At 42.0% G+C, this 27,290-nt stretch overlaps 1 protein-coding gene across 1 annotated transcript; it reads right to left on the bottom strand.

The window, feature by feature from the left end:
• Positions 1 to 3,339: 3,339 nt before the first annotated feature.
• On the bottom strand, positions 3,340 to 26,937 carry LOC116270582 (putative tyrosine-protein phosphatase TPTE). The gene is made up of 6 exons (XM_031655869.1): positions 26,883 to 26,937; positions 20,911 to 20,964; positions 15,944 to 15,997; positions 13,507 to 13,560; positions 12,527 to 12,580; positions 3,340 to 3,997 (listed from the first exon to the last, which is right to left on the bottom strand). The coding sequence occupies exons 1-6, from the start codon at positions 26,927 to 26,929 to the stop codon at positions 3,931 to 3,933; spliced, it is 330 nt and encodes a 109-aa protein (XP_031511729.1). The 5' UTR covers positions 26,930 to 26,937; the 3' UTR covers positions 3,340 to 3,930.
• Positions 26,938 to 27,290: the final 353 nt, after the last annotated feature.

The following is a 27,290-nucleotide window of genomic DNA, read 5'->3' as shown; positions in this document are numbered from 1 at the left end:
ATCGAGACCATCCTAGCCGACATGGTGGTGAAACCCCATCTGTACTAAAAGATTAAAAACAGTTGGGCACATGGTGTACACCTGTAGTCCAGAAGTATGTGGGAGGCTGAGTCAGAAGAATGCATTGAACCCGAAGGTGGAGGTTGCAGTGAGCCAAGATCACGCTAGCAGCCTGGCCACAGAGTCAGACTCCATCTCAGAAAAAAAAAAAAGAAAGATATGAGATACTAAACTTAAAACACTGAAAGTTCCAATAATAATATCAAAGTTGAATTCAAAGCAATGTTATTAACTATGACCAAGGACTTATTTTTTATCAATAGAAGGTGGAAGCTACATGATACTTTTATGGGAAGTCAGGGACCCTGAAATGGAGGGACTAGCTGAATGCAGAAGAAGAACATAAATTGTGACGATTACGGACATTTATTAGTTCCCAAATTAGTACTTTTATAATTTCTTACACCTGTTCCTACTGTAATCTCTGGAACATAAATTGTGAAGATTTCATGGACACTTACTGCACTTCCCCAATACTCTTTGTGTTTTCTCCCATGCCTGTCTTTTTACTTAATCTCTTAATCCTGTCATCTTCATAAACTGAGGAGGATGAATGTTGCCTCAGGACTCCTGTGATTGTGTCAACTGCACAAACTGTTTGTGAGCATGTGTTTGAACAATATGAAATTCAAGTCTTAAAAAAGAACAGGATAACACCACCAATGTTCAGGAACAAGAAAGGTAACTTTGAACTGGCCGCTGGTGAGTTAGAGATTAAACAGAGCTATATTTCTCCTTTCAAAAAAGCAAATTGGAGAAATATCGCTGAATTCCTTTTCTCAGCAAGGAACACCCCTGAGAAGAGAATGCTTCCTGGGCAGCCTTTATAGATGGCCTCCCTTTATGCAGTCTTTTGTGGTTAGGCTCAGGATGAAATAAGCCCTGTTCTCTTGTAGTGCTCCTAGGCTGGTTAGAGAGTACCTGCTTTAATACATTTTGGTCAGACAGGTTAGTTCGCTCTCAAACCCTGTTTCTGATAAGATGTTATCAACGACAATGCGTGCCCGAAACTCTACAGCGGCCTGACCGCCTCATCCACAGTCCTCGTCATCCCGCCCTGCCTCCATTTGCTTTGTGGGATATTTTATTACCCATGAAGTATGTGATCTCTGTGACCCACACCCTATTCTCAGCACTCCTCCCTTTGAAAAATTGTTAATAAAAATTTGCTGTTTTAATGCTTGGGGAACATCACGATCCTGCCGATGGTATTGTCTCCCCTGACACCTAGCTTTAAATTCTTCTTGTGCTCTTTCCCTTTATTTCTCAACCCAGCCGAGACACTGAGGAAATAGAAAAGAACCCACGTTAAACATCGGGAGCTAATTCTCCTGCCGAGGCTCAACAGCACTATTTTGTTTGTTTATCAGCCGAGGGTGCTGTCCTCCGGCTAGACACATTTATTCTTGGTACAGACTTGCAGTATATGGAGATGGCCATGATGCAAAGCACTGAAAACACTGTACTGACTCTCTGGTCTTCCTGCTCTCACTCTAGATCACTCAAACAGGGTAAGCACAATACAGGGGGATGACATTTCATGCTGCAAACCATTCACACACAGGAGAAAGTAAAATTTCTACTAATGCTATACCCTCTGGCACAAAGCAACCACGGCAGCTATTTTATTTAAATGAAGAAAATAAATTCAAAACAGAAATCTTGGTGAATATATTTAAAATCTTGGGGTAAAGAAGGTCATAGTTAATATTTGTGCTTTGAATTCAACTTTGGATTTTTTTTTCTGAGAATAACATTAAAGGCATGAATCACAAAGAAAAGAACAGGTACATTGGATTATATGAAGATTAAACACTTTTATATAGTGAAAAGCAAGACAACCTAGGAGAAATTACTTGTATTACATAAAATAGAAAAAGGATCAACAGATTTAACTTTTTCAGTCTGAAGACAGAAAAGCACCCCAATTTAATTGGGCAAAGGTAGTTTGGAAATGATGAAATATTAACTGAAAAAAGCATAAATGAAGGTATGTCAAGGAATGTGCATTAGAACAAACATATTTACTAATATCAAAGAAATCAATGATGGCTAGCAGTAAGTATTGGAGGAGAGAAATGTACACTTTTGCATCTTGATGTTCAAGCACATATCAATATCAATAGCGTCACAAGCATTCCCTTTGATACAGGATTTCCACTTCTGAGAATTTGTAATAAACAAATAACCAACAATATGCAAAGATTTAGCCTCAAATATATTCATTTTTTGTAACAGTAAAAACTTGTAAAAAACGTAATTGTTCAGCAATATCTATTAAATGAATTATAACACATCTACACCACGCAGTATTACATAATAACCATTACAATACGTTGTGGGTGCACATGAATATACATTAAAAAGAAAACATAGACATGATGCCATTAAGTAATAAAGTTATTTACAAAAGAATATAAGTATGGTCTCGTATCTGTAAACATAAAAATATATAGGCTTAAAGAACTTAGAAGTTCATGTATCAAAGTTTAAGAATGACTAAATGTGGATAGGTTTGTTGATTGTATTTTCTGATTTTCCTTTCATAAACTCTTATGTTGTTTTCAGTTTTTGGCACAAAACCTATTTACAGAGCTACAGCAGAATTTTCAAAGTGTTTTTACATGTTATTTTAGTTTTATTACTAATCTTTTACAGTACAATATCCACTACATAGAAAGCATTATAAACTAGTTTACATTTGAATAATCTAAAAGCAACAGGTTTAGTGACTTGTTGAGAATAGGTGACGAATACATGATGTCAGCCAAGCACTGATTCCAGCTTTACTATAAATCCAAGATCATCCTCTGGTATGAAAACACCAGTGATTCCTACAGGGACTACCACAATTCCTCCCATGTCTATGCAATGAGACTTTGGGATCTTTAACATAAACACCCTCTATTTTGTTTGGAGTGGGGAAAGAAAAAGGAAATGCTTGCCTTGCTCAGTCTGTCTAGTTTTCCCTCAGCCCTGGGCAGCTCCATTACAGAAAATGTATAGTTAGTATGCAGACACACAGTTTAATTAAGTGGTGCCGTGAATTCTTCATTGATGGCCCATGATAAAAGTTTCCAGAAAATGAAAACTCAGGCTAATTTGAAGAACTATTTGTATTTGCCCTCTGTTTCCCATGTAATCTTTGTTTAGACACCAACAGCTTACAACCATGATGAGTTAACTTCCTCTATGGCAGTACTTCCTCTCCAACATTGACACAAGCTGGTGAATGGTTACACAACTGGGCAAGAAAGAAACCCAGAAAACGTCCTCCTGAATATGTCTGCAGTTCAGGCACAAGCCAGTTTAAGAATGTATTGTCTCATTACAGTGAGTACATGGTAAAATGCCTTCAGGTCAGTGCAATAGGAAGTACTCAGTACTCTAGTGAGATTAGAAACAGAGAAGAATAAAATCCCAATGAGCATAAAGAGGTCTTTAGTCAGCAAAACATGTTTGCTTTTGCTATCAATACCATTTGCTCATAGGTGACAAAATCTACAAAACTGGGAATCACACATGATCCAGTACAAATGAGAAAGGTTCGCTATTGATGAGTAAGTAGCATTCTGCATTCCTGTTTTCTTTTAAAATAAAAAAACTTCTCATGAAGTTAATTTCTTCTAAGGATATCTTTTACATTTTCAAGCTAGAAGAACATTTATTCCTGAATGGATGGATGTTTTTTTTTTCCAAAATAATACTTGTCTAAGTATTCAATTGGAATAAATATGGTATACTCTCCCACCCATGCATTTTGATATCCTTCCATAGTTTCCCTTTTTCCTTCTTGCCTCAGCGTAAGCCCTGTTTAACTAAAGTAAAGAGATCCATCAATGGCTCCCTCCTTTCAGACTTCAAACTGACTTACTCATATGAAGCGACATATTCAGCATTTTCATAATCTTCAAACCTGGAAAGTCGTTCTGACACACTTTAGCCACCAAAAAAATGCAAAAATATATCATTAGATATTTGCTACACAAAACAGTGATGAAGAATTTATTTGAATAACAAGAATTCCATGAATCTAAAGGATATAGTAAACACGACTTAGCTCACTGGAAGACCTAACATTTAAGAAGGAAAATTACAATCATTAACCAGAAACTCTGTTCTCATGGATACTCCCAACACTGAATTTTGCATATTTTTCTCTTCTTTTCTCTCTCTCTCTTTCTATACATGTATATAAAGATATATAAAAGAATACGTATAGTTATAGAATACATAAATGAGTATAGACATATCGCAAAGACATTGTGGGTTTCATTCTAGACAATGCAATAAAGCAAAAACTGCATCAAGTGACTCACACAAATGTTTTAGTTTCCCTATGCATATAAAAGTTATGATTATACTACACTGTAGTCTGTTAAGTGTGCAATGGCATTATGTCTAAAAAAATTATGTACATACCTTAATGTAAAACTACTTTATTGGTTTAAAATATGCTAATGATCACCTGAGCCTTTAGCAAATCATAATCTTTTTGCTGGTGGAGGGCGTTGCCTCCATGTTGATGGCTGCTGGCAGATCAGAGTCATGGTTGTCAATGGTTCTGGTGGCTGAGGCAATTTCTTAAAATAAGACAACAACAAACTTCGCTGTATCACATGACTCTTCCTTTCACAAGTGATTTCTCTGTAACATGTGATGCCATTTCATAGCATTTTATCCACAGTAGAACTGTTTTCAAAATTGGAGTGAATCCTCTCAAATCCTACCATTACTTTATCAACTATACTTTAGTTATATAGAATGAGTTAGGAAGACTTTCCTCTGCTTTAATTTTTTGCAATAGTGTAAGAATTGATATTAGTTTATTTTTTAAACTAGGTAGAATTAAGCGGTGAAGTCATCAGATCCTGGACTTTGTTGAAAGTCTTTTTGTTACTGATTCAACCGCATTACTTCTTTTTGGTCTGTTCAGGTTTTCGATTTCTTCTTGGTTTAGTCTCAGTAGGTTGTATGGGTCGAGGATTTTATCCACTTCCTCTAGGTTTTCAAATTTATTGTAGAGTTGTTCATAACAGTGTCTAATAATCCTTTTGATTTCTGTCATATCTGTTGTGAGGTCTCTTTTCTTGTTTCTGATTTTATTTATATGGGTCTTCTCTTTTACTTAGTCTAGCTGACAGTTTGTTGATATTTTTAAACCTGCTTTTTGTTGTTAACCTTTTGTAAATCTTGCCTCAATTTTCTTTATTTCTGTTTGGTCTTTATTATTCATTTCCTTTTAATAATTTGGGATTTGGTTTGTTCTTACCATAGTAGTTTCTTGAGGTAGAATTGTTAGGTAGTTTATTGGAAATTTTTCTAGTTTTTTGATCCAGGTGTTTATTGCTATGAACATGCTTCCTAACCTTCAAAGTTATTATTGGTAGGTGAGGAGTTACTTCTGACATTTTATTGTTTTCTGGTTGTTTTGTATGTTTTGTTCCTTTCTGCCTGTTTACTTTTGTAGTTGGGTAGTTGTCTGTAGTGATAAGGTTTCATCTCTTTCTCTTTCTCTTTTATGTATTGACTCTACCAGCAACGTTTAAAGTTTTACATGTTTTTATGATGGTGGTTATCATCTTTTACTTCCAGAAGTAAGACTCCCTTGGGCATTTCTTGTAAGGCTGGTCTAGTGGTGATGAATTATCTTGCTTTTTGTTTATCTGTGACAGATTTTATGTCTTCTTCATTTGTAAAGGATAGCTGCATGGGTATAATATTCTCGGTTGAAGATTTTTTTTTTCTTTCAGAACTTTGAATATATCATCTCATTCTTTTCCAGTCTAAGGTTTCTGCAGGGAAATCAGCTGTTTGTCTAATGGGAATTCCATTGTAAGTGTTTCCCTCCTTTTCTCTTGCTATCTTAAAAAATCTTTGTCACAGCTGTTTGCCTGCTTGGAAGCATGCACTCCAGGAGTGGCCTGAAGGGCTGTTTCCCATGCCTGGTATGTGGGTACACAGCTGCTCATCTAGCCTGAGGCCAGTCTGCTGGGGGAAACCCATGGGCCAAATATAGAGCTGCATGGCTGCTATGCTGGACTGGAGGCATCTTTGGCAGGGCTGTGTAGCGGGTGTTTTCTCAGGCTGGGGACCACGATCAAAATAACTTCTCAGACATCCTGGAAGTGTGTCTGCTGGGGGAGTGGTCCATAGGGCTGGTAGCTCGGGATGTTGGCACCTGCTGCTCAGCTGGCCTGGGTGCCTGCCAGGGGAAGCCCAGGGGGCTGCTTCTATGACCTAGGATGTGGGCACAAGGCTGCTCAGCTGGCCTAGGGGCATGTCTTCTGGGAGTAGCCCATGGGGCTCCTTTCTCAGGTCAGGGCATGGGCATTCATGGCTGATTGGCTGGTCTGGAGGTACATCTGCTGGGAATGGGTACAGGAATGTTTCTCAGGCTCGTGAAAGGTTGCACAACTGCTTAGTTGGCCTGGGAGCGTTTCTGTGGGGGGTGACCTACAGGGCTGTTCCTCAAACTGGGACATAGTATGTGGCTGCTTAGTTGGCCTGAGGTATGCTGGCCACAGTAGGCTCCCAGGGTTGTTTCTCAGCCCTGAGACTCAGGCACACACAGCTACTTGTTTCTCAGGTCTGAGACACAGGTTCAAGGCCCACTCAGTGGTGTGCCTGCTGGGGGCAGCCTGTGGGACTGTTTCTCAGGCCCTTAGTAAAGGCAGAGGCTGCTGGGCAGGTCAGGAGCATGCCTGTGGTGGATGAGGCCTGCAGGGCTGTTTCTCAGGTCCTGAGCATAGACTCATAGTCACCCTGTTGATCTTGGAGTATATCAGCTGCTCAGAGGCTTAGGGGACTCTCCCACTTGAGAGAGGGCATGTAGTGGTTTGGCTAGCTCAAGGGTGAGCTCACCCTGGATGGGACTGCAGATTATTCCTCTGTCTGAAAGTGTAGTGGTGGGGGTTGATTTCCCTGTTCTTCTGGACTTGAGTTACCACTTCAATCTGGGATAACCTCCACAGCTGGGGTTGTGGCTGCCACCCATGTGGGTTTGGTATACTGAAGGTAAAGCTCCAGTGCTGGAGAGGCACAGTGGCTACTGGCCTCCAGAGGAGGGCACACTCACGAGATGACTCTGGTCTCAAGCTGGTGATGTGTTGCCGCAGCTTAGGTCTCTGGGGGTGGGAAGCCTTCACCTTGTACTCCTAGTCCAGGACATGCAACTGTGTAAATTCTTGGCAGTACTCCACCCTGGCCTCAGGGCTTGCAAATACTGTGAGATGTTCCTTAAGACTCTGCGTTTGTGATGGCAGTGGGGCTGGTGGGGATCTTCTCCTTACCTTCACCCTGCAATGAGAAGTCCTTCCTGTCTCTGGGCCAATTCAACCCAGGTGGGGGAGAAGGGGCTGCAGAGGCTGAGTGCTTCCATGCTGTGGGGGCCTTCCAGTCACTACAGGTGTGTCTCTACTCCTTTGCTGCACTCCAGGACTATTCCTTTGACACTCTAATCAGACCTTAGATGCATATTTGTTGCCTAAGTTTTTTCTTGTAGGGGAGATGAGCATAAGGCATCTCTAGTCACCCATCTTGCTTCATTTAGCATAATTCGTAAGAGCCCTAGGATTTTCAGAACACTCAATGGTCACTGGCCTCAACTTAGTCACCAGCTTCATTAGCCCCTATAAAAGAATCAGCCTGTGCTTTGAAGCTTTGAAACCATGCATTGACTTCTCCTCTCTAAATATAAAAGTCCTAGATGGCATCTTCTTCCAGAAAAGGGTATCTTTACTGTTGTCTAGTGTGGCCACCTTCATCAGCTGTCTCAGCTACATCTTCTGGATAACTTGCTGCTGCGGGATAACAGCACTTGCTGTTTCACCTTGCACTTTTATGTTATGGAGATGGCTTCTTTCCTTAAACCTCATGAACCAACCTGTTAGCTTCAAGCTTTTCTTCTGCAACTTACTTACCTCTCAGCCATCGCTGAATTGTAGAGAGAGAGGGCCTTGTCCTGGATTAGGCTTTGGCTTAAGGAAATGCTATGGCTGGTTTGATCTTCTATCCAGACTACTAAAACCTTCTCCATATTAGCAATCAGACTGTTTTGCTTCCTCATCATTTGTACATTCACTGGAGTAGCAGTCTTAATTTTCTTCATGACTATATATATACATATATAAATATACATATATACACATATATACATATACACACACATATATACACATATATACGTGTATATATATATATATATATATTGCATTCACAACTTGTCTGACTGGTGCAGAAGTCTAGCCTTCCTCACAATCATTTTGAGCTTTTAGTTTGTAGTGAGGCTTGTGACTCTTCCTTTCACTAGGGACACTTAGAAATCCTCATAGACTTATTAAATGACCTACTTTCAATATTGTTGTATCTCAGGAAATAAGGAGGCCCAAGAAGAGGGAGAGAGATGGGGGATGTCTCCTCTGTGGAGCAGTCAAAAAACACATGACATTGATTAAGGTAGTTGTCCTATAGGGCATGGTTCATGTTCATGTTGACCCCAAAGACTTACAATAGTAACATCAAAGATCACTGATCACAGATCACAACAGATAGGTTAACAACAAGAAAAATAGGCTGGGTGCGGTGGCTCACACCTGTAATCCCAGCAGTTTGGGAGGCAAGTTGGAAGGATCCACCAGAGTCAGGGTTGAGACCAGCCTGAGGAACACGGTGAAACCCCGTCTCTACTAAGAATATAAAAATTAGCCGGGCGTGGTGGCGGGCGCCTGTAATCCCAGCTACTCGGGAGGCTCAGGCAGGAGAATCGCTTGAACCTGAGAGGCAGAGGTTGCAGTGAGCTGAGATCGCACCACTGCACGCCAGCCTGGGTGTCAGAGTAAGAGTCTGTCTCAAAAATAAAAAAAGTTTAAGATATTGCAAGAATTCCCAAATGTGACACAGAGACACAAAGTGAGCACATGCTGTTAGAAAAATGAAACCAAGAGACTTGCGCGATGCAAGGTTGCTACAAACCTTCAGTTTATAAAAAACTAGTATCTGAGGGGCAATAAAGCACAATAAGGTATACATGTATACACATACACATATGTGTACATATATACTATATATGTATACATACATGCTAAACTATATATACATGCATGTCTATATGCTAAAGTATATATATTAAAAAGACTACTAATGTTATTAATTGGGGTCAGTGCTATAGAATATATCTATATAGATACATATATGTACATAAAGATATGTATATATCTATATATGCACATATATACATATAGATATATGTATATAGGTATGTTCATACATATACACACATACATGTATGTAGGTATCTATATATACTAAATATATATATGAAGGATACACCTATTTATACACACACACACACATATTCACGTGTGTGTGTGTGTAGATAAATCCTTTAGCAATGACCTAGATTAATAACATTAGTAGTCTTCAATGACACCACCATTGAAAGGTGACTTATATCAGATATATCAAAGTGGTGAAAGACTACTGATGTCATTTTATCTGGGCCAGTGCTAGGGATTAAAAATGTCCATGCCAGATCAAGCGACTTCAGAGACTTACTTTTCTGGTTGAAGTTATGGACAATTGCTCTACTACATTTATAAACTGGTTGAACTCTGAAAATGTATATGTCAATTAATTATTTGGAATCTAGTATTAATATATCATTTTTCTCCCTAAAAGAAAGCCTTATATCATGTAAAAAAGCTCTTGGGCCTTAACAAACAGTCTAGTGAATCAACATTTAAGTGCAGTTCTTTATTACTTCATTTGTGAGTGAATCTTACCAATCTCAATTATCTCCCTCTCTTCTTTCTCTCCATATATTAATGACTCTACCACATATTACTCTTTTTAGTTCAATGGCGTAATAGCTAAAGCATTAAAAATGAATGTAGCAAAACTCCACGTCTTCCTAGACTTATTTTTCTGATACAAATTAGCAATAATTACTCTACAATTTATAATCTAGTTACCCTAAAAATTGACATGTTAATCAGTTATTAAGTTCAAACCTGGTATTCAACTTTTCTCTAGAAATGAGGTTTCAAATGTTTGTAATGAAATTCTTAGGCCTGTGAAAAAAACTTAATGAATCAAGTTTATATACATTTCTTTACTCCTAACCCTAATCCCCAAGTTACCATTTCTGGCTAAATTTACAGAAGTTCAACTTCAGTTTGTAAATACCCACCTTGCTTACCCTTGTAATTTTCTGCTTTCTCAAGTTCAGATACCACCAATAACTCTTCACCTATCATGGATGTCTTTTCTGCCCCTCAGATACGATTAAGTAACTGCAGATCTAAGGCAGGGGCTCCATCCAATCTGATGGTGGGTTTGCCTTTGGGAAAGTAACCTCATGTGGTAACAGAGGAAGAGACCAAGGTTCTACTAGCTTTGTTCTTTTCTGTTGACAGTTCCTCAGCTCCCTGCCCACTGTTACCTCCCCCATGCTAAGAATAGGACTGTCTCCTCTCTTGCCTCACTCATATTTTCCTAAGGTTTTTGGCTGCTGCTAAGTAAGAGTGACCAATGCAATAGGAATAAGAAGCATTGCTCTTATGACATGTTCCTTTTTTATCCAACTAGATCCAAAAAGGATAGAAAGGTCACTGCAGATACTACAGTAATTAGACTTTAGAAAACAGTGTCTAAGACACCCTGTGTTGTTATGGATGCTCCAGACAATGAACTAGGCAAATCTGAATCTCTCTTCTCTACATGTATGCTTTTGTGTGTGTGTGTGTGTCTATGTGTATATTTACATATATATGTTTACATCCAGCTTTTAATTTATTTAGACCTCACTTTTTGTTGAAGGATGCTTCATGAGTTATTGTCATTTCACTGAAGGCAGTGCTAATGGAGTAAAAAGGTACACAGACATATAAACACCACATGATTTTCTCTTTTATTGACACTATTAGCAAAAACATCTTTTGCACCAAAAGGAGTAGTTTTTCCATAAAAATAAAATATCAAATATACACATAAGTAATGCGTGAGGGTATGCAAATCCTACCATATAACTCCAGTAAGTAAATTCCAACAATTAACAGACTCATTTTTCAATGGCCAATTAATTAAACAATGATGATATACAAATTAAACCTATCTACATATTAGAAATACATTTTAATTCACCCATGCCTCCACTGCACTATAAAATGAATAGAGCCGGGCGCAGTGGGTCACGCCTGTAATCCCAGCACTTTGGGAGGCCAAGCTGGGCAGATCACGAGGTCAGGAGATCGAGACCATCCTGGCTAACAGGGTGAAACCCCGTCTCTACTAAAAAAAATGCAAAAATTGGCGGTGTGGCGTGAGAGCCTGTAGTCCCAGCTACTTGGGAGGCTGAGGAGGAGCAGGAAGAATGGCATGAACCTGGGAGGCAGCGCTTGCAGTGAGCTGAGATCGCGCAACTGCGCTCCAGCCTGGGCGACTGAGCAAGACTCCGTCTCAAAAAAAAAAAATGAATAGAGAAGATTTTTATTTACCGGCAGAAATCAATACTACATATTCAACTCATGTACTACTGCTTAATGAGCAATTACAGAATTCACACCTTGATGTTTCCTTGCAAAAGAAGTGGTAATACATAACACAAAGAACCTCTTTAAAAATTAGTCACTGATTAAACACAAACTTCTTATACCTTCTGGAACATCTAATTAATTTTTTAAATTTTCTTGAGCAGTAACTATAATTAACTTGCATCAGGTTTCATTTTTCATGATTTATTTCTAGTAGAAGTCTGAACATGCCTGTGAAAACCATCCATCAGGTCCTTCCTCTCACCCATCATACTAGTCTTTCCTGTCCATGAGACAGAGGCAAGTAGCTGTGGGCCTGAGGAAAGGCTGCATCCAGTGAGTTGGTGCGTTTGGGGTTGGGTCTGGGCACCAACCTCACATGTTGACAGAGGTCTGGACAGTGAGGGACAAGTCCTGTTCCATTAGCTCCATTCCTTTCTGCCCAGGGCTTCACTGCTCCTTGTCTGCTGCTCTGTCCTCCATGTTGCAAATAGGATTCTCGCCTCCCTTGGGGCCACTCTGGTAGGCTCGAACTCAGGAACTCTGAGTCCCTTAAAAAACTGCTTACTAAGAACTAAGGGTGACGAATACACTAACAGGAAGAAGCAACCTTCTATGACTTGCTCCTCTTTATATAACTCCATCAAAAAAGGATGCAAAGTTACCTACAAATGCTACAATGAGAAGAACTGGAAACCCACTAAGAACACTCTGTATGGCCATCTAGGCTCCTGAGAGAAAATTCCACAAATGTCCATCTGTCTCCTTGTTTTATGATTCAATTGTGTGCGTGGGTTGGTTTGTGCACGTGTGTTGAGAGAAATGTGCATAGATCGATGGGTAAATAGATTTGTTTATGTGCCTGTGTCTATATATATATACTTCTACGCACACTTATGCATACATGTGTCTTTATTTATCTATTTATAACTCACCTTTCACAGATACAAGCCTCCTTGGTTCCTCCTGTCAGTTCACTTGTGTGGGGACTAGAGGATGATAAAAGAATACAGTCAGACAGGTGACATAATTTGAAATTTACTTTTCGGGAAAAACTAGCTTTCATTACTCTAAACATATACTGGTTAATTTCTGACTATTCATATGTATAGCACTATTTGGATCTGAAACATCATTTTTTATCAAAAATCAGGATTTATATGATGGCTACCACCATCTTAGGATGGAGAAAATAGTAATGCTTCCAGATTCAAGTAAACCTTTTAATTACAGCCTCATCCCAACATGTGACAGCCTTTGTGGCGGCAGTTATTTCAAACTCAACTCCAATTTTTAGATAGTCATCCCTCCTAATCCATTGAATGTCCTGCTTCAAAAACCCTCCATTACCTCCTTACTTTCAACCAGCATGGGCGACTCCCCAGCCCCACAAAACGCATCAAGTAACTAGAGGTCTTTCACAGGGGCACAACCCAATACGATGGTGATACAAGGTCTGGAGCACCAGCCTCCATAGTGGCAGAGTTCTGGAGGGTGGAGAACACCTCCAAGGCTCTTAACTCTGTTCCTTTCTGCTGAGGACTTCACAGTTCCCCAAGTACTCCTACCTCTTCCTTGCTCCAAATAGGATTTTTCTCTTCCCTCAGCCCACTCTAGTATTTCTCATACACAGAAAATCTGAGTTGCTAAGGCATATTTGGCTCCTAGTAACAAATGGTGAAAAGCCAGTAACAGACGGAAGCTTCTCTCTATACACTACTCCTCTTTTCTCCAAAACAACTGTAAAAATGTGGATGTTTAACTATAGGTGCTACAGTGAGAAGATGAACTATGTCCAAGACACTCTGTATTGCCATGGACACTCCTAAGAGCGAATCCCACTAATCATAATATCTTCCTCTGTCACTGTTTTGTTTGTACCTCTATGTTAGTGTGAACATCCTTTATAACTCACATGTCGTCGGTGTCTGTATCGATGACGACTTCCACCAGGTCATCAAGATGGGGACTACGGGACAAATATGATCAGAATCCAGACACGACGCATAATTCTAATGTTTTGCATCAAATAGCTACACTAACTCGATGAGTGATTCCTTGCATACACTTTAAAATATATATATATATATATATATATGTATACCTGTAAATTGAACTGGGATGAAATTTTTTCTTATTGAAAATGAAGTTTTATGTGCCAACAGTGAATATCTTAGACTGGGAACATAGCGATGCATCCAGATTAAGCAACTGTATCTTCACCTCAATATGTAACAACCTTTTTTGAGGGGAGCTAACTCCAGTTCAACTTTAGTTTTTAAGTCCCCTTCTTATAATTTCACCTGAGTTCCTCCTTCTCTATCACCTCCAATCACCTCCTCAGTTTTCACCCATCCTAGTTGTCTTTCCTGCTCAAGAGTTACGGCCAAGTAGCTGCAGGCCTCAAGCAAGGGCTTCATTCCATGGGATGGTGGGTATGGGCCAAGGGAGTCAGCCCCACATTATGGCAGAGCTCTGGAGGGCATAAAATACTTCCAGGGTTATTAGAGCTGTTCTTTTTTTTACAGTGGTTTCTCTGCTCTTTGTCCCCTCCTATCTCCTTCTTGTTCCAAGCAGGATTCGCTTCTTCCTTGGTCCACTCTATGAATACAGTCTCATTCTCACAGAAAGGAAAGGTGACAAACCCTAACATAAAAGCCTCCCTCTATGAGTTCTTCCTATTTTCCTCCATCAAAAAACAAAGAATATTCTGTACAAAGCTCATCCTGAGACGACTCTGGAAATAGTTTCAAGGGAACACCTTGTTTCCATGGATGCTCCTGACGGTGAATAGCCCAAATCTCTCTCTCTAGTGTGTATGAATGCATGGATGTGTGTGTTTGAATATGCATAGATACATGTATAATTGTCCTCCTTTATATCACATATTACAATGGACAGCCTACTAAAGATACTCTCAGTTCACACACAGCGCATTGCGCAAAAGGACTTAAAACGTACATAGTAAGACAACATGTAACTTCCTAGACTTAACATTTTCAGTTCAAACTAGTTCCTTTTACTTTTTTTCTTTTAATTGAGACAAAGTCTCACTCTGTCACTCAGACTGGAGTCCAGTGGCATGATCTTGGCTCACTAAAACCTCTGCCTCCTGGGTTCAAGTCATTCTCCTGCCTCAGAACTTCCAGTACTTGGGAACTATATAGGCCTTTGACCCACACTGCAAGCAATTTTTGTACTTTTAGTAAAGACAGGATTTCACCACGTTGGTAAGGCTGGTCTTGAACTCCTGACCTCGTGATCCACTTGACTTGCCCTCCCAAAGCTGGGACCACAGGCGTGAGCCAATGCACCCAGCCTTCCAACTACTTTTCAACCTGTAAACAGATCTACCCTACAGAATGTGTAGGAATATGCCTACACATTTATCCTACACTTCATACTTTCTACGATCTCTTTCTATTCTGCCATGCCATTTAGCCTACACACCATACTTTCTACGATTGCAGCACATTTTACACCGATCCAAGACTCACTGACTCAAGTGTTATCCTAAACTGTCTACCACTGGAACTGACCAATGCCTGACAGCCATTTGTGGGTGAATTTCTCTTAAATTCATCTCCACTGTGTAGGCAGTCATTCGTCTAATCCCATCTATGGCCCGCTTCCTAGATCTCTCCATCATGTCTTTCTTTCACCCATCATGCTGGTCTTTCTCATCCATAAGACACAGGCAAGAAGTAGTACCTGTGGCCCTAAGGAAGAGCAGCATCCAGTGAGATGGCATGCTCCTGTTTGTGTTATAGCACCAACCTCATATGTTGACAGAACTCTGGAGTCTGAGGGACAAGTCCATGTTCCCTTAGCTCCATTCTTTGCCCAGGGTTTAACTGCTCCTTGTCAGCTATTATCTCCTCCATGTTGCAAATATGATTCTCTCCTCCCTTGTGTCAATCTGGTAGATTCTCAAACTCAGGAAATCTGAGTCCTTTAAGAAACTGCTTACTAGGAACTTACTAGGTGACAAATACACTAACAAGAAGCAGCAGCTCTCTTAGGACTGGCTCCTTTGTATACAACTCCAATGGAAAAGGATGCAATGTTACCTACAAAGGCTACCATGAGACGAATTGCAGACCCTGTTAAAAACCACTCTCTGTGGTCATGCAGGCTTCTCAGAATAAACTCCACAAATGTCCGTCCATCTGTCTCCTTATTGTATGTTTCCATTGTGTGCGTGGGTTTGTTAGTGGACGTGTGTTCAGAGAAGTGGGGATGGATGGATGAATGGATGGATGGATGGATATATTTGTTTATGTGTCTGGGTGTGACTACTTCTATGAACAGTTATGTATATGTGTGTCTTTATTTATTTAACTATAACTCACCTTTCATTGATACATGCCTCTGGGTTTGCTGTTGTCAATTCATTAGTGGGTGGACTAGAGGATGATAAAAGAATACAGTCAGAGAGGAGACACAATATGAAATTTACTGTTGTGGAGAAACTAGATTTCATTACTCTGCACATAAACCAGTGAAGTTCTGACTATGCATGTGTATAGCACTATTTTGTTCTGAAATGTCACTTTTTTAATTAGAAAGGAGGAGTTATACGATGGCAACTAACATCTTAGGCTGGGGAAACTTAGGCTGGGGAACATAGTAATGCTTCCTGATTTAAATAAACTTCTTTATTATGATCTCAGTCCCAGTGTGTATCAGACAGTGTGGTGGCAATTATTTCAAGCTCAACTTGTGTTTGGAGCTCATCAGCCCCCTTATTTCACTAAATGTCCTGTTTCAAAGGCCCTCCATTAACCCCTTACTTTCAACCAGCATGGGTGTTTTCCCAGCCCACAAAAAGAGTCAACTCACTACACGTCTGACACAGGGGCACAATCAATACGATGGTAATATGAGGGTTTGGGCACCAGCCTCCATGGTGCCACAGTTCTGGAGGTGGGAGAACACCTCCAAGGCTCTTAGCTTTGTTCCTTTCTATTGAGGGGCTTCACAGTTCCCCAAGTACTTTCGTACCCTTCTCCCTTGCTCCAAATAGGGTCTCTATTCCACAGCCCACACTCGATTTATGTCTCATACACAGAGATTTGAGTTTCAAAAGCGCTTGTTTGGCTGTTACTAAGGATGAGAAAAGAAGTAACAGGCAGAAGCCTCTCTCTATAGTCTGTTTCTCTTTCCTTCTAAACAACTGCTTAAAAATATGGAATTTACCAATGTGTGATACAGTGAGATGATAAAGAGAAAGCGATGTCAAAGATAAGGCTGTATATTGTCAACACTCCTGAGGTGAATCCACAATCTCAGCCTCCTTCTCTGTCACCAATTTGTATGTGTGTTTGTGTGTACATCTTTTTTCTTGTTTTGAGAGAGAGAGTTTCACTCCTGCCCAGGCTGGAATGCAGTGGCCGCGGTCTCGACTCACTGCCCTCCCAGGTACAAGCAATTCTCCTGCCTCACCCTCCCGAGTAGCTCGGATTAGAGGCGCCTGCCACCCGCCTGGCCTAGCTGTTGTATTTTCAGTAGAGGGCCGGGGTTTCACCAGGTTTTGCCAGCCTGGTCACCAGGCTCCCTGACCTCAGGGTATCTGTAGCCTTGGCCTCCCAGGAGAATAAGGTTCCAGATGGGAACCACTATACGGCCATGTGTACATCTTTATAACTCACCTGTCGCCAGGTGGAGTCGATCAATAATGACTCCCGCCAGGTCATTGGATAGGGACCCGTAGGACGTGGTCAGAGAGTCAGACACAATCGTCATTCCTGTTTTTAACAAATAGCTACAGTTAGTCTATGAGTTATTCCCGGCTTACTTTGATTATTCACACGTATGTATATCACTAAATTGACTGGTTGTTTGTTTTTTTATTAGAAATGAGGTTTAATATACCAACGAGTCTTTATCTTAGGCTGTGAACATATCGATCCATCAGACCAAGTAACTATCTACACCTCAATGTATGACAGCTTTTGGAGGGCATTTAATTCCGGATTAGAGCTTCAGTTTGTAGTCCCCTTCTTATCTCCCATCTAGGTTCACTCAGCCTCTATCACCTCCAATCCCACCTCCTCAATTTGCTGGACCCATCCTAGATGTCTTTCCTTCCCAAGAGTTACCACCAAGTAGCTGCAGGTCTCAAGCAAAGGGCTTCATCCCATGTGATGGTGGGTATGGGACAAAGAGTCAGCCTCACACTATGGCAGAGCTCTGGAAGGTGTGAAATAGTTCCCTCTGTTCTCTTTTAGGCTGGGGTTTCTCCTCTTTGTCCCCACCTATCTCCTTCTAGCTACTAGAAACCAGCAGGATTAAGCTTCTCCCTTACGTCGACACTATGGGTACAGTCTCATTCCCTGAAGGAAGGTGACAAACACTCACATAATAAAGCTCCTCTATCAATAGTTCCTCCCCATTTCCCACCTCCATCCAAAAGCAAAAAGAATATTCTGTACAAAGCTCATCCTGAGACGACTCTGGAAATACTCTCAAGGGAACTCCTTGTTCCCATGGATGCTCCTGACAGTGAATAGCCCAAGTCTCTCTCTTGTGTGTATGAATGCATGGATATGTGTGTTTTGTATATGCATATATACATGTATAATTGTATTCCTTTATATCACATGTTGCAATGGACAGCCTACTAGAAGATATTCTCAGTTCACACACAGCCCAGTGCCAAACAGCTTAAAGCGTGCATAGTAAGACAACATATAACTTCCCTAGACTTAATGTTTTCGGTTCAAACTAGTTTCCAATTACTTTTCTTCTGCTTTCTTTTTTTTTTTTCTGGAACAGAGTCTCGCTCTGTCCTGCAGGCTGGTGCAGTGGCATAATCTTGGCTCACTGCAACCTAAGCCCTTCGGGTTCAAGTAATTCTCCTGCCTCAGCCTCCCAAATAGCAGGAAGTACAGATTAGCACCACCATGCTGGCTAATTTCATATTTTTATTTAGAGATGGCAGTTTCACCATGTTAGCCAGGCTGTTCTTGAACTCCTGACCTGCGTGATCCACCCGACATGCCCTCCCAAAGCTAGGACCACAGTGAGACAAGCGCCCAGCCTTCCAATTACCTTTCAACATGTAAGCTGCTCTACCCTGCAGAATTCATGTGTGTATTTGGTTCTTTGGAACATGCCTACACATTTATCCTACACTTCATACTTTCACGACTGCGTACACATTTTACACTATCCAGACTCACTGACTCAGAGTTAACCAAAACTCTCTACCACCAGGCTGACCAATGCATGACCTTGGCCTTTTGTGGGTGTGAATTTCCTTTAAATTCAGCTCCACTGTGTGAGCAGTCACCTCTGATCCCATCTGTGGCCCACTTCTGGATCTCTCCATCATCTTTCCTTTCACCCATCATGCTACTGTTTCCCGTCCATGAGATACAGGCAAGTAGCTGCAGGCCAGGAAGAGCAGCGATCCAATGAGGTGGCGTGCTTGTGTTTGTGTTTAGCACCAGCCTCATATGTCGACAGAGCTCAGCAGTGTGAGGGACAAGTCCATGTTCCATTAGCTCCATTCTTTCCCCCAGAACTTCACTGCTCCTTGTCAGTGGCTATCTCCTCCATGTTGCCAAATAAGTTCTCTCCTCCTTGTGTCAATCCTGTTGGGCTCTCAAACTCCGAGAATCTGAGTCCTTTAAAGAAGGTGCTTACTAGGAACTAGGGTGACAAATACACTAACAAGAAGCAGCAGCTCTCCTAGGACTGGCTCCTTTGTATACAACTGCATTAGGAAATGATGCAATGTTACCTACAAAGGCTACCATGAGACGAATTGCAGACCCTGTTAAAAACCACTCTCTGTGGCCATGCAGGCTTCTCAGAATAAACTCCACAAATGTCCGTCCATCTGTCTCCTTATTGTATGTTTCCATTGTGTGCATGGGTTTGTAAGTGGACGTGTGTTCAGAGAAGTGGGGATGGATGGATGCATGGATGGATGGATGGATGGATATATTTTGTTTATGTGTCTGGGTGTGTGACTACTTCTATGCACAGTTATGCATATGTGTGTCTTTATTTATCTAAATATAACTCACCTTTCATTGATACGTGCCTCTGGGTTTGCTGTTGTCAATTCATTAGTGGGTGAACTAGAGGATGATAAAGAATACAGTCAGAGAGGGAGACACAATTTGAAATTTACTTTTTTGGAGAAACTAGCTTTCATTACTCTGCACATAAACTAGTGAAGTTCTGACTATGCATACGTATAGCACTATTTGGTTCTGAAATGTCACTTTTTTAATTAGAAAGGAGGAGTTATACGATGGCAACCAACATCTTAGGCTGGGCAAAACAGTGATCCTTCCAGGTTTAAATAAACTTCTTTATTATGACCTCAGTCCTAGCGTGTGTCTGCCTTTGTGGTGGAAGTTATTTCAAACTCAACTTGTGTTTGGAGCTCGTCAGCCCTCTTATTTCACTGAATGTCCTGTTTCAAGGGCTCTCCATTACCCCCTTACTTTCAACCAGCATGGGTGTTTTCCCAGCCCCACAAAAAGAGTCAACTCACTACAGGTCTGACACAGGGGCACAATCCAATACGATGGTAATATGAGGTTTGGAGCACCAGCCTCCATGGTGCCACAGTTCTGGAGGGTGGAGAACACCTCCAAGGCTCTTAGCTTTGTTCCTTTCTATTGAGGGCTTCACAGTTCCCCAAGTACTCGTACCTTCTCCTTGCTCCAAATAGGAGTCTCTATTCCCACAGCCCACTCCGGTATGTCTCATACACAGAAAATTTGAGTTTCCAACGCATTTGACTGTTACTAAGGATGAGAAGAAAGTAACAGGCAGAAGCCTCTCTCTATAGTCTGTTTCTCTTTCCTTCTAAACAACTGTAAAAAATATGGAATTTACCAATGTGTGATACAGTGAGATGATAAAGAAACGATGTCAAAGATAAGGCTGTATAACTGTCAACACTCCTGAGAGTGAATCACAGTAATCTCAGCCTCCTTCTCTGTCACCAATTTGTATGTGTGTTTGTGTGTACATCTTTTTCTTGTTTTTGAGAGAGAGTTTCACTCCTGCTGCCCAGGCTGGAATGCAGTGGCACGGTCTCGGCTCACTGCAACATTCACCTCCCAGGTACAAGCAATTCTCCTGCCTCACCCTCCCGAGTAGCTCGGATTAGAGGCGCCTGCCACCACGCCTGGCTAACTGTTGTATTTTTAGTAGAGACGGGGTTTCACCAGGTTTGCCAGCCTGGTCTCGAACTCCTGACCTCAGGGTATCTGTCCGCCTTGGCCTCCCAAAGTGCTCAGATTCCAGATGGGAACCACTGCTCCTGGCCATGTGTACATCTTTTATAACTCACCTGTCATCGGTGGGTCGATCAATAATGACTCCCGCCAGGTCATTCGGATAGGGACTATAGGACAAATATGGTCAGAGTCAGACACAATGCGTCATTCTAACGTTTTGCAACAAATAGCTACAGTTAGTCTATGAGTTATTCCCGGCTTGCACTTTGATTATTCACACGTATGTATATCACTAAATTGACCTGAGATGGCATTTGTTTTTTTATTAGAAATGAGGTTTAATATGCCAACAGTGCGTATCTTAGGCTGTGAATATATCGATCCATCCAGACTAAGTAACTGTATCTACACCTCAATGTATGACAGCGCTTTTGGAGGGCATTTAATTCCAGTTCGACTTCAGTTTGTAAGTCCCCCTTCTTATACTCCCATCTGAGTTCCTCCTTCTCTATCACCTCCAATCACCTCCTCAATTTGCACCCATCCTAGATGTCTTTCCTTCCCAAGAGTTACCACCAAGTAGCTGCAGGTCTCAAGCAAGGGCTTCATCCCATGTGATGGTGGGTATGGGACAAGGGAGTCAGCCTCACACTATGGCAGAGCTCTGGAAGGTGTGAAATAGTTCCCTCTGTTCTCTTTTAGGCTGGGGTTTCTCTGCTCTTTGTCCCCACCTATCTCCTTCTCGCTTCTCGCTCCAAGCAGGATTCGCTTCTCCCTTCGTCCACACTATGAGTACAGTCTCATTCCCACAGAAAGGAAAGGTGACAAACACTCACATAATAAGCTTTCCTCTATCAGTTCCTCCCCATTTTCCTACCTCCATCCAAAAAGCAAAAGAATATTCTGTACAAAGCTCATCCTGAGACGACTCTGGAAATACTCTCAAGGGAACTCCTTGTTCCCATGGATGCTCCTGACAGTGAATAGCCCAAGTCTCTCTCTCTTGTGTGTATGAATGCATGGATATGTGTGTTTGTATATGCATATATACATGTATAATTGTATTCCTTTATATCACATGTTGCAATGGACAGCCTACTAGAAGATATTCTCAGTTCACACACAGCCCAGTGCCAAACAACTTAAAACGTACATAGTAAGACAACATATAACTTCCTAGACTTAATGTTTTCAGTTCAAACTAGTTCCAATTACTTTTCTTCTGCTTTTCTTTTTTTTCTGGAGACAGAGTCTCGCTCTGTCACCCAGGCTACAGTGCAGTGGCATAATCTCGGCTCACTGCAACCTCGCCCTTCCGGGTTCAAGTAATTCTCCTGCCTCAGCCTCCCAAATAGCAGGAAGTACAGGTGCGCACCACCACGCCTGGCTAATTCTTGTATTTTTAGTAGAGATGGCAGTTTCACCATGTTGGCCAGGCTGTTCTTGAACTCCTGACCTCGTGATCCACCCGACATGCCCTCCCAAAGCGCTAGGACCACAGGCGTGAGACAACGCACCCAGCCTTCCAATTACCTTTCAACATGTAAACTGCTCTACCCTGCAGAATTCATGTGTGTATTTGGTTCTTTGGAACATGCCTACACATTTATCCTACACTTCATACTTTCTACGACTGCGGCACACATTTTACACCTATCCAAGACTCACTGACTCAAGAGTTAACCAAAACTCTCTACCACCAGAGCTGACCAATGCATGACAGCCTTTTGTGGGTGAATTTCCTTTAAATTCAACTCCACTGTGTAGGCAGTCACCCCTCTGATCCCATCTATGGCCCACTTCCTGGATCTCTCCATCACATCTTTCCTTTCACCCATCATGCTACTGTTTCCCGTCCATGAGATACAGGCAAGTAGCTGCAGGCCTAAGGAAGAGCAGCGTCCAATGAGGTGGCGTGCTTGTGTTTGTGTTTTAGCACCAACCTCATATGTCGACAGAGCTCAGCAGTGTGAGGGACAAGTCCATGTTCCATTAGCTCCATTCTTTCCCCAGGGCTTCACTGCTCCTTGTCAGTGGCTATCTCCTCCATGTTGCAAATAGGATTCTCTCCTCCCTTGTGTCAATCTGGTAGGCTCTCAAACTCCGGAAATCTGAGTCCTTTAAGAAGGTGCTTACTAGGAACTAAGGGTGACAAATACACTAACAAGAAGCAGCAGCTCTCCTAGGACTGGCTCCTTTGTATACAACTGCATTAGGAAATGATGCAATGTTACCTACAAAGGCTACCATGAGACGAATTGCAGACCCTGTTAAAACCACTCTCTGTGGCCATGCAGGCTTCTCAGAATAAGCTCACAAATGTCAGTCCATCTGTCTCCTTATTATGTATGTTTCCATTGTGGCCATGGGTTTTGTAAGTGGGCTGATGTGTTCAGAGAAGTGGGATGGATGGATGCATATGGATGGATGGATGGATGGATATATTTGTTTAGCATGTGTCTGGGTGTGTCTACTTCTATGCACAGTTATGCATGTATGTTCTTTATTTATCTAAATGTCAGCTGCCTTTCAGTGATGTAACACCTCTGGGTTTGCGTAATTCATTAGTGGGTGAACTAGAGGATGATAAAAGAATACAGTCAGAGAGGAGACACAATTTGAAATTTACTTTTGGGCTTAGCTTTCATTACTCTGCAAACTAGTAAGAGTTCTGACTATGCATCATTATAGCACTATTTGGTTTCTGAGTATGCTTTTTAATTAGAAAGAAGGAGGAGTTACTCGATGGCGAAGGCTAACATCGACTGGGCCAAAACAGTGATCCTTCAGGTTTAAATAAACTTCTGTTATGACCCCTCAGTCCCAGCGTGTGTGCTGTGGTGGAAGTTATTTCAAGCTCAACTTGTGTTTGGAGCTCGTCAACCCTCTTATTTCACTGGTCTCCTGTTTGCAAGGCTCTCCATTTACCTCAACACTTTCCAACCAGCATGAGTGTCTTCCCACAAAAAGAGTCAACTCACTACAGGTCTGACACAGGGGCACAATCCCGATCTGATGACATGAGGTTTGGGAGCACCAGCCTCCATGTACCTACAGTTCACCGGAGGGTGGAGAACACCTCAGGCTCTTGGCTTGGTTTCCTTTCTGCTGAGGCTTCACAGTTCCCTGTGTGTACCTTCTCCTTGCTCCAAATGGAGATTGTCTCCTATTCCCTGGCCTCAGTATGTCTCATACACAGAAAATCTGAGTTTCCAGCAGCATTTGGTATTACTAGGATGAGAAGACAGTAACAGACAAGCCTCTCTATAGTCTGTTTCTCGCCCATTGTGCTGTAAAAATGGAAGTTACTTTACGTGATAGTGATACAAGAAAGAAGCGGTCGTCTCTGTTCGGCTTATACACTGTGGCCAGGTCCAACCTCCTGATGAATCCACACAAGTAATCTCTCAGCCTCCTGTCATGCTTGTTTGTATGTGTGTTTGTGTGTACATCTTTTTTCTTGTTTTGAGAGAGAGTTTCCTCCTGCTGCCCAGGCTGGAATGCAGTGGCACGGTCTAAAACCGCTGCAACATTCACCTCCCAGGTACAGCAATTCTCCTGCCTCACCCTCCCGAGTAGCTTCGGATTAGAGCCTACCACCCTTCTGGCTAACTGTTGTATTTTTACTAGTAGAGGCCGGGGGTTTCACCATGTTTGCCAGCTGGTCTCGAACTCCTGACCTCAGGGTTCCCATCTGTCCCGCCTTGGCCTCCCAAGAGCTCAGATTCCAGGTGGCAGCCACTGCTCCTGGCCATGGCGCACATCTTTTGCAACTGCTGTCATGGTGGGTAGATCAATAATGGCTCCCGCCCAGGTCATTGGATGAGGCCTATGGGACAAATATGGTCAGAGTCAGACACAATGAGTCATTCTAACGTTTTACGAAAATAAGCACCAATCAGTCTATAGGTTGTTCCGACACACTTTGATTATTCACACATATGTATATCACTAAATTTGGCCTGAGATGGCATTTTGTTTGTTGGTAGGTTTAATAGCCCAACAGTGGAAGTATCTGGCGGTGAATATATCGATCTATCCGAATAAGTAACACATCACCTCAATGTATAACAGCATTTGCGTTTGTTCAGTTCGCTTCCCAGTTTAGCGAAATTACCTTCTTATAATCCCATCTGAGTTCCTCCTTCTCTATCACCTCCAATCCTTCCTCAATTTTGCACCCTTCTAAGACATGCCTTTAAGAGTTACCACCAAGTAGCTGCAGGCTCAAACAAAGGCTTCATCCCATGTGATGGTGGGTATGGACCGAGTGGCCCCACTATGAGCTCTGGAGGGTGTGAAATACTTCCAGGGTTATTAGCTCTGTTGTTTTTTTTTTTTGCTGGGGTTTCTCTGCTCTTTGTCCCCACCTATCTCCTTCTCGCTCAAGCAGGATTCCCACTTTCCCATAATCCACCACGACCAAGTAGGAGTCATTGCCCACAGAAAGGAAAGGTGGCGAACACTCCTCATCGCCCGCCCTCCAGGTTCTTCCCCACCACCTCCCATGCAAAGCAAAGAATATTCTGTGCAAACCATCCGCAGGTGGCTCACAAATAGTTTCGAGGGGCTTCACTTGTCCCTTGGGTGGTGCAGTATTGAATAGCTGATCTCCTTCTCTCTTATGTGTATGAATGCATGGATGTGTGTGTTTGTAGATGCATATCTACATGTGTAATTGTATTCCTTTATATCACATGTTGCAATGGACAGCCTACTAGAAGATACTCTCAGTTCACACACACAGGTACGTTGCAAAGAACCTCACTTGATACATATTAAGACAACGTAACCTCAGACTTAAGTTTTCAGTTCAAACTAGATTCAATTACTTTTCTTTTGCTTTTTGTTTTTATTTGTTGTTACTTTCCAGAACCAGAGTCTCCTCTGATGCCAGGCTGAAATTACAGTGGTGCTGATCTTGGCTGCAGCAATGCATACCGGGTTTCGATGGTGCCTCAGAAGCACGATGCTTGTGCTAAAGAGGCTTTTACGCGTGCCTAGATAATTTTATATTTTATTAAAGACGGCAGTTTCACGATGTTGGCCAGGCTAGTCTTGAACTCCTGACCTCGTGATCCACCTGACTTGCCCTCCCAAAGTGCTGGGACCACAGGTGTAAGCCAACGCGCCTGGCCTACAGTGCGCCCTGCTCCAAGCTGCATGCCCTGGGAATTCATGTGTGTGTATTTGGTTCTTTTGGATCTGCCAGCTGCATTTACCTACATCATGGCAGATTCTTGTTTACATTTTACACTATCTCAAGACTCACTGACTCAGAGTTAGCAGACTCTCACCACCAGAGCCTGATCAATGCACTTGTGACAGCCTTTTTGAGGTGAATTTCTTTAAATTCAGCTCCATGAGCAGTCATCCCTCTAATCCCATCTATGGCCACTTCCTGGATCTCTCCATCATCTTTCCTTTCACCCATCATGCTAGTGTTTCCTGTCCATGAGACACAGGCAGTAGCTCCAGGCTAAGGAAGAGCAGCATCAATAGGGTGGCGTGCTTGTGTTTGTGCTGCTTGGCCTCATGTATAAAAGGCAGGGGCCTCAGCATTCTGTGAGGGACAAGTCCATGTTCCATTAGTTCCATTCTTTTTCACAGGAGCTGCAGCTCCTTGTCATGCTATCACCCTCTATGTTGCCAAATGGGGTTTACTCCTCCCACTTGTGTGTCAATCTGGTGACTCTCAAACTCCAGAGTTCAGGTCCTTTAAGAGGACAGCACACTAGGAACTAGGGTGACCAATACTAACAAGCAGCAGCAGCTCTCCTAGGACGGCTCTTTTTTATACCACTCCTATTAGAAAAGGGCCTTAATGCTACCTACAAAGGCTTCATGAGAAGAGTGTAGACCCTGCTGAAACACTCTCGGCAGCGAAACTTCCTCGAGAACCAAACTCCTGATATCATCCCTCTGTGTCCTTATTTATATATTGTGTGTGCATGGGTTTGTTAGTGGAGGTGTGCTGGGAGAAGTGGGGATGGATGGATGCACATTTCTTTATGTGCCTGGGTGTGTCTACTTCTACATACCAGTTATACATCATTGTGTCTTCATTTATCTAAATATAACTCACCTTTCATTGATACGTGCCTCCTGGGTTTTGCTGTTTGTCGAATTCATTTAATGGGTGGACTGGGGTGAAATAAAGAATGATGAATAGGACACAATTTGAAATTTACTATCTGGGCTTAGCTTTCATTACTCTGCACGCCGCCAATTGAAGTTCTGGCTTCTGCATATGCTCCTTTTCTTGGTTCTAAAAATAAACAACACAGCAGGATATTTCACGATGGCCAATAACATCTTTGCGTTAAGTAGTAATGCTTCAAGTAAAATGGCTTCTGTTGTGGCCTCAGTCCCAATGCGTGTCAGCCTTTGTGGTGGCAGTTATTTCAAACTCAACTTTTGTTTGGGGGTAGTCAGCCCCCTTATTTCATTGAATGTCACAAACAGAGGCCCTCCTGCTCCTTATTTTCAACCA

Source organism: Papio anubis, chromosome 15 (assembly GCF_008728515.1).
Source record: "Papio anubis isolate 15944 chromosome 15, Panubis1.0, whole genome shotgun sequence".
Lineage (NCBI taxonomy): Eukaryota > Metazoa > Chordata > Mammalia > Primates > Cercopithecidae > Papio > Papio anubis.
Note: the sequence above shows the minus strand (reverse complement) of the source record. Positions and strands in the feature narration are given on the sequence as shown.

Excerpts from the sequence above, each read along its gene's own strand:
- LOC116270582 (XM_031655869.1), bottom strand. The coding sequence starts at position 26,929 with ATGAATTCGACAAACAGCAAAACCCAGGAGGCACGTATCAATGAAAG. Across the intron at positions 15,998-20,910 it reads GATCGACCCACCGATGACAG|TCCACCCACTAATGAATTGA; the intron begins GTGAGTTATAAA and ends ATCATCCTCTAG. Across the intron at positions 3,998-12,526 it reads GAGGCTTGTATCTGTGAAAG|TGTGTCAGAACGACTTTCCA; the intron begins GTGAGTTATAAA and ends TGGTGGCTAAAG.